This window comes from Mus caroli, chromosome 5 (genome assembly GCF_900094665.2).
Source record: "Mus caroli chromosome 5, CAROLI_EIJ_v1.1, whole genome shotgun sequence".
Lineage (NCBI taxonomy): Eukaryota > Metazoa > Chordata > Mammalia > Rodentia > Muridae > Mus > Mus caroli.
In genome coordinates this window covers 16652616-16660414 of record NC_034574.1, presented here as the reverse complement: position 1 = coordinate 16660414, position 7799 = coordinate 16652616, and the positions used below count along the sequence as shown (strand labels likewise).

General features: G+C 41.7%; 2 protein-coding genes across 5 annotated transcripts in view; one reads left to right on the top strand and one right to left on the bottom strand.

Moving 5' to 3' along the window:
* Positions 1–5379, top strand: part of Napepld (N-acyl phosphatidylethanolamine phospholipase D) — a 38122-nt gene extending 32743 nt beyond the window's left edge. For all 4 annotated transcript variants that reach the window (XM_021162845.2, XM_021162844.2, XM_029477751.1 and 1 more), the window contains exon 5: positions 3121–5379. In XM_021162845.2, the coding sequence (XP_021018504.2) occupies positions 3121–3255 (135 nt within the window). In that variant the 3' untranslated portion in view covers positions 3256–5379. The remainder of the gene's footprint in view (positions 1–3120) is intronic.
* A 280-nt stretch (positions 5380–5659) lies between these two features.
* The window catches only part of Armc10 (armadillo repeat containing 10), a 15449-nt gene continuing 13309 nt past the window's right edge, over positions 5660–7799 (bottom strand). The window contains exon 6 of the mRNA XM_021162895.2: positions 5660–6896. Within this exon, the coding sequence (XP_021018554.1) occupies positions 6642–6896 (255 nt within the window). The 3' untranslated portion in view covers positions 5660–6641. The remainder of the gene's footprint in view (positions 6897–7799) is intronic.

The following is a 7799-nucleotide window of genomic DNA, read 5'->3' as shown; positions in this document are numbered from 1 at the left end:
CCTCTCCCTCTCCCTCTCCCTCTCTTGCTCTCTTAAGTAGCTTCCCTTTCCTCTCTCTTCTGAGAGCTGGGCATATCCTATTCTGTCAAATCTTTCTCTGATTCATCACTTTTTCTGCCATTCAATTAGACATCACTTTCAAACATGGGTGCATCCTTCTACAAACTAAAGCTACCTTCATTGTTTGGGACTAAAGGTGTGTAGTAAGGGTGTGTCTGTATTCCAGCCAGAGGGATGAAAGGTGTGTGCTAAGGTTGAGCCATACCACAACTAGAAACAGGGTTTTTCAGTAAATAACACAATCTTGGGATTCACAGTGTGATCAAATAGGCTGCAACACCTAATTATTTAGTAGTTGGTCGAATGCTGTCAGCGACCCTCTAAACATAGCTGCAGGCAGGAAATAAACAGAGAGGAAAATTACATGTTAAGCCCCAAGAAAAGCTTCCTGACTTTTATATTTTGTTGATTTTCTCCTCACTCCTGGAAAGGATTGAGTGTTGCAGGCAGCAGGCCTGGCCCCGTCCTGCAATGAGGAGATGCAGCCCAGCACTCCTGGCTGGGCAGTCTGGAGTTGCTTCTAGAGACCTTGACTCCTGTGTAGCTGGGATCGTAAGTCACAGAAGACAATTGCAGGTTAGATCAGAATCAGGGTGACTCAATAATAAGCAGTAAACACCGTGGGCAGATTTCAAGTGCAGGCATTCAGAAAGATAAGCTTGGGGCTGGACAGATGGCTCAGTAGAGGGAGTATTAGAAAGTTATAGAAGTTTAAAGCATCCTTCTGGCTTAACTGCTGCCTTAACTGCTGCTGGCTTGACTGTTCATTAGCTGCTCTATTCCTGTCTGGGATGCTGCTCAGGAAAGGGTGGAATTGCTGCGCAGGCAGTCTTTACTGTGGATTTATTAGTTGGGTCTAAAGTCAGTGGGGAATGTAAACTGGGGGTTGGTGAAGGAATTCTTTCCCGTTTCCTGTCCCTTAATCTTCCTACTGTCTGGATTCTTTCACCTTTCTAGATCAGCTCTTTCCCCAGCCATATTTACATATAAGCTGTCTCCTCCTCTAGCCAGAACCACCTTCCTCTTCACCCTCACAGACAGCTCAGCCTTCATTCCACACATTGCCCGGTGCACTCTGCTCATCTCTATAGAAGACTTTTACAGTTTGAATCAAATCACAACACAGCGTGACCTGGGAGCCTCATGCTTGGGATGAAAACCTGCTTGCCTACAGTGCCCTGAACAGCCCAAGCTATTTGCTTAGAGGGGACTTTCTTGGGAGGGCCCCTGAGATTACTGTCTTTAAGACAGACCCCATTTCCAGCACTTTCTTCCCCCCTTGTTTCCTTTTGTGTTGGTCTCTGTATTAGGAGGGTAAGACTTTTGTCTCGTTCACTATCAGGCATGCTCTGTAGATACCTAGAAGATAGTCTTCACAGAAGGGGAGAGACAGACTCCCCACTGGTGACTAGTTCAGAAACGTTGACTTGTTTTCTAACTTCTAAATGCTACCTTTCTAAGTAGGTAGGGAAAAAGAAACTTCGAATCCATTAAGGAAAAAAAAAAAGCTATTATACAGCGTAGAGATTTAGGTCAGAGGGAAATAACTTTTAAAAAGGGGGATGAAGTTGGAATGGGGCGGGTCTGGGAGGAGATAAGGGAGGGGATAAGGAGTGGATGTTATTGAAATAGATTGCACACGTGTATGAAATTCTCTAATAATTAGTAGAAGTATTTATTAGTGTGCTTAAACCTCTGGTGGTGTAGCTATATATTTCTCTTAAATTGTTCTTTTTACCACATCACAACGATTCTCTAGTTTTCTGTGTGTTTTTAAAAATGTTTTTATGTGCACGAGTGTTTTGCCTGCATATATGTCTGTGTAACACATGTGTGCCTGGTGCCCAAGAGGGCCAGAAGCGGGCATCTGATTGATGGGACTGGAGTTACAAACAGTTTTCAGCCACCTCGGGGTGCTAGGAATGGAGCCTGTGGTTAAACCATTGCTTTAACCACGGAGCCATCTCTCACAACCCTTCCAAATATTGTATTTTAAAAAACAAATGAAGTTGTTTACCTTCATACTTTAAATTTCTTTGTAAAAACAATTTTATTCTATATTCAAGTGGTCTGCACTTTCAAAATAATTTACATTGGGTGTTTGTACGGAGCATGGGCACCACAGGATGGATGTAGAGGTCGAGAGGGTCAATTTTATTTGTATACCATGTGGGTCTGGGGATCTAACTCAGGGCTCTAGGTTTGATATCTAGTATCTTTGCCTGCCAGGCATTTTGCCAAGACACTTTGAACTTTTTAAGAAAGTATTCAAGTGTGCAAAAAACATTCTGGAGTATGTTTTGTGCCATTTTGTTTAAACTTTATTTATTATTATACGTAAGTACACAGTAGCTGTCTTCAGACACACCAGAAGAGTGTCAGATCTCAATTATGGGTGGTTGTGAGCCACCATGTAGTTGCTGGGATTTGAACTCAGGACCTTCGAAAGAGCAGTCAGTGTTCTTAACCGCTGAGCCATCTTGCCAGCCTCTGTTGTGCCATTTTTTATGGTGCTAAGATCACTGAGGAAATGTGGGGAGTCAGGGGACTGGGCTGCAGTGTCTGTTCTTGGGGGCCACCTTCATCCTCTGACATGGTTTGTTCATCGGGGGCTTTGGTGGATACCACCCTTCTCCATCCAAAAATATTTGCTTGTCCACACAAACACAGATGTGCAGAGCCTCACATGCTTAAATGTTAACATCCAGTCGTCTAGTATCATTTCTTGGTATTGATTCCAGTTACACTGAAATGTATCCTGCGATGATCAGCTTTTGTGTAATCTGATGCCACCGATGCAAGGTGGCCCATGTGCACATAGACTTTGGATGGATTTATTTCTACCCAGCAGTCAACAGTTTTAGTGCCTTAGTAATTAATGGCTTCCGTTGGGTAAGAAGACGTGTTTGTCCGATTTGCTAATGGTTCATTTAAAGGAAAGGGGATTGTTTTATGTGGGCATCTTTTGGTGTGTTGAATTTATTTTTGGTTTGAGTGCTTGTTTGGAAAAGCCATCAAATGTCTGGATTCTAAGTGTCCCTTTTTTGCGATCACTTCCAGCATTACCTAGAGCCACCAGTGAAACTGAATGAAGCTCTCGAGAGATACGGACTTTCCTGTGAGGATTTCTTCACACTGAAGCATGGAGAGTCGAGATACTTGAATACTGACGAGAGAGCTTTTGAAGAAACATGAAACTAGGAATTTTCAGTGACGACAAAAGACTAAGAAATTCACAAATATTATGACACTTTTCACATGGAAACAATTTCTGCAAGTGTGTGTTTTGTTTTATATTATTACTTGCCAATTGATAAGACTAGCTTACATAGATTGTGGGAGTCTAGGGATGGGTTATTTAAGAAACTGTCCAATATAGACTTTAAAAAAATCATACCAATGATACAAGCATTGCAAAATATTGTTTTTTATCAAAACATTATATTTTAGTGGCAGTAAAATTTCTGAGGTTGTGAAAAACTGACATTAAAGTTCCATTTCTTTTTCTATTGGGGGCTTTCTACAAAGAGTCATGCTTACCTCTCTAGATTTTACACACACACACACACACACACACACACACACACACACACACACACCACACACACACCTTTCTTATATTTATGTAATGATAAACTTGACTTCCACATGGTAATAAACTGCTGGTCGTGGTGATGCACACCTGCAGTCCAGCACTCCAAAGAATAAGGCAGACAGGTGACAAGTTATAAGTTCAAGGCCAGCTAGAGCTACAAGTGAGAGAAGAAAACATTAGCTTACGTGCCAAATGTTAAGTGATTTTATTTTGTTAACCATAAGAACATAGTTGTTTGGGCTAAATTTATTGTTTTTTAAAGTAGTTTTTTTTTTTATTGTGGTCAAATATACATCTCATAAAATTATCATTTTAACTATGGTGAAAAGAAGCTCTTTGGCATCAACTATTTGCATAAGTGTGCAGCCATGAGCATCATGCATGTACATTTCTGAGAGGGCATCATCTACACAGCTGCATTTCCCAGGTTCAAGGCTGATGGGCAGAGAAGGGAAGAGTGGGTTTGGGACTTAGGGCAGACCTTGTCCAAGCCCAGCTATAACTGAAGCCTCTCCCACAGGAGAGGCTGTAGAGCCTGAGTGGGAGGACTTCACGCACTGGGGCGGCTCTCACTTTCTACTTCCCCTGTACTCTCTCTCTTGCTCCCTGCCCCAAGATGTCAGGTAGACAGATGTACTAGTGTGTTGGATGTGGTATATATTTTTATATTAAATGACCTATAAGCACAATTGTACCTTTTAGTAAGCCATTGTGAAATACCAGTAGTTATTATTTTTTAACACTGTGGGTATCTGCTGACCAGGCTTGGTCCCAGTACGCCTCTGCATTCACAGGTTTGTTTTGTACCTTAAGGAAGTGAGCTGCGGGGTCTTAGTGAAGGTACACTCTGCTTCTGCTTCCTAGACCAATGGGACAGAACAGTGAGTTTTCTATATATAGCAAATATTATATAGGGAGGGAGTACTCAATAATTTGATGCATTTGCATGGGTGATGCATGTCACCTTGGCCTCTCATTGGAATTTCGCCCATCCCATCATGGACTTGATTACCCCAAAACAAGTAACTTTATGTTCAGACCCAATATCACCATGTACAAGAGGACAATGTTAACCTACCTCCCGAGGCAGAGAATAGTATTTTTTAAAGCACTTTAGAATAGTGAACATGGCTCAGAGGCACTAATGCACAAGATTCCATTTAAAGTCAGCTTGAGGAAAACTGGGCAAGCGTTGGCTCCCTACTGCAAGCGGACATGAATCTGGACCGTAGGGCCATGGGTGCCAGCCTTGGGGCACACCGCTCCACCAGGTACCACTGCAGTCACTGTGTTACTGTAAGCCATACTGAAACTTCTCTTAAGCAGCTGATAAGCTTTAGTATTTCTGCACAAACGGCCTTGGCATAGCTTTTGTGCCCACATGAACTGGTCCAAGCTTCCCATGTGATTTGTGGTCTGGTCCTGGGATGAATTGGGTCTGCCTCATGTTTTTTTCTTTTCCTCTTTCTTTTAGGCTTCCTCATAGTTTTTCTTTGTTTCTGTTTACATGTAAGTTCCACTCGTGAATACACCAAATCTCTCTTACACAACCACCCTATTGAATGGTTTTCACTTTATTTTTCTAATCTACATTTCAAAGGATGTATGTATAAAGTGAAAATAAATTTTGAAAAAAAATCTACTCTTGTTAGTCTAATATACATTGTAAAAATGTCTATCTTCTAAATAAAGTAAATATTATAAAAGTACTTGAAAAGATACCTGACAATGTTTACAGGGGCCTAGAGAACTGGCTCGGTGCCAAGAGGCACTGGTATTGGGTTCAGTTCCCAGTACCCACATGGTGGCTCACAACCACCCCCTACTCCAGTTGCCATGCCTTCTTTTGACCTGGTGCCCATACATACATGCGTGCAGGCAAAACACTCACACAAATAAAATAAATTGGAAAAATTTAAAAATGTATGTATTGTAATTTTAGTTAAGAAAAATGTAATGAAATTTAGTAAAATAATGTCAGTGGGGGAAGAAATTATGTACACCTTGCATTTTTCCTTTTTATTAAAAAATTATACAATTTATGCTCAGTACAAATCCAAACGGTAGAAACAGGAACACAAAGATATCCATGTACCCAGTCCCAGTCCCAGAAGTTTTTTGTATCGTTCTAGAAATGTTCTGTCCATGTATAAGTGTATTTATCATTACTAAGAGAAAAAAAAAAGACACGGGACCCTAATACATTGCTTCCCAGCATGCTTTCAAAGCAACCATCTCATGGGTGTGTTTCTCCATGCATCCATCCGGACTTATCAGGACACTCTTAAAGGGCTGCCTGTCTGTGGGTGGAAGCTTGGAGTGCTCTGCAGTATCTTACACAAGGGGTAAGCAGTAAGAAAACACTTTCCATATAAATGGGAGTACAGTCCTACTGATCAGAAATGCTGCAGGCAGTGTCTCATGATGAGCTCAGACTTGCAAGCAGTATGGCAGGGTTGGCGGTGGACTCGAGCTTGCAGTATTCACTGGTTTGAGGTTCAAGGCCCTTGTTGTGGCAGTCACAGTCTTCAACTCAGCACCTAACGCTGTCTCATGGGCAACTGCAAATCACTCCAGGAGTTAGGATTGTACAGAGACAGGCCACTCAGCCCATGTCAGGAAACCGTTAAATACCTCAGTAAGTGTCTTCAGTGCAACCCCTCATATTCATTTAATAGCACTAGAATCCTTCAAAATAATCCTGCAGAGCATGGCCAGTCTGTCCACGATCATAACTAGACGTTTTGCCCCATAAGTGATCCACATCCTCTGAAGGTTCCAGACTCTACTCCTTCCCCAAACCCCAAACCCGAACTACTCCAAAATCTAAAAATCTGAACATCGAGTTGGATTAGAGCTGCTCACTCACTTTTACTGTTTAACTCCATCGGCTGAAAGAACCCTTTTAAAGGAAGGTGAACGTTCCTGTGTGCTGACTTAAGACTGCGTTCCTGTTTGAGTCTTTGATAAAAATAGGAGCATCCGATCAGAATTTCGGCTTTATTGCTAAAGCCTTCTCTTTCACATCCACATCATGATGACAGGCTAAAGCTCTCATTTTCTGGGCACATTCTTCTCCGTATAACAGAAAAAACAATGACCCTTTAGCAAAAGGAATCTGATTAGCTAACCGGCCTTCCACTTTGAGGCAATTGTTTATATTCTGAAACAGTGTAAGAGCCCGAAGAAGAATCTCATTTGCTACTTGGCCGTCATAAAGGGAAAGGAATGAAGAATCCACCTGAAAGAGGAGACAGTGTCACTGTCCTATTTTAAAACAGCATCCATTAGTTAACACTGTAAAAGTCTGACTCCAGGCAAGCAACCTCAATCCCTAAGGTACATGTTTCATTTTTATTCCATGTTACAAGTGAAAATGACGTTTTGTTAGGGGAAAAACTAAGATTTCTTTGGAACTCCAGAGTGTAGCCATTTGGGAAACCAACCACTTTAGGATCTATCCAGTTTTTGTAAGAACGCATTAGTTCAATCAGTAGGAGCAGATGGCTCTGCAGGCGGTCCACACCGCCCGGCCTTCAGAGCACAGGGACTGTTTCAATGATTTGTTACATGTTTTCAACAATCTTGCTAATTTGTTACATGGCTGCTTCTCCTAAGTTCCATGGGAACATTAAGAACTTGCTAGTGCTGGCTGAGTGCTCAGGACCAAGCCCACACAGGGCACTCAGTACAGTTGTTTCAGCAAATGCTGAGGAACACGTGCACAAACCAAACCAAACTTTAAAACGCAGTGACAGAAAAATACTGCAAAGTGGCCAGAGATGGAAAGTTTGCTGGTGCCACAGAGACGTTTTAAAAAACAAAATATGCTTAATACTCATCTCCAGAAATAATTCCTGTGAATGTTTTTGGGCATAACTTTGCAGATCTATTTGTCAAAATCTCTATATGTGTGCACTAATGAACCAGGTAGGTAATCTCTGTATGTGTGCACTAATGAACCAGGTAGGTAATCTCTGTATGTGTGCATTTATGAACCAGGTAGGTAATCTCTGTATGTGTGCATTTATGAACCAGGTAGGTAATCTCTGTATGTGTGCACTAATGAACCGGGTAGGTAATCTCTGTATGTGTGCATTTATGAACCGGGTAGGTAATCTCTGTATGTGTGCATTTATGAACC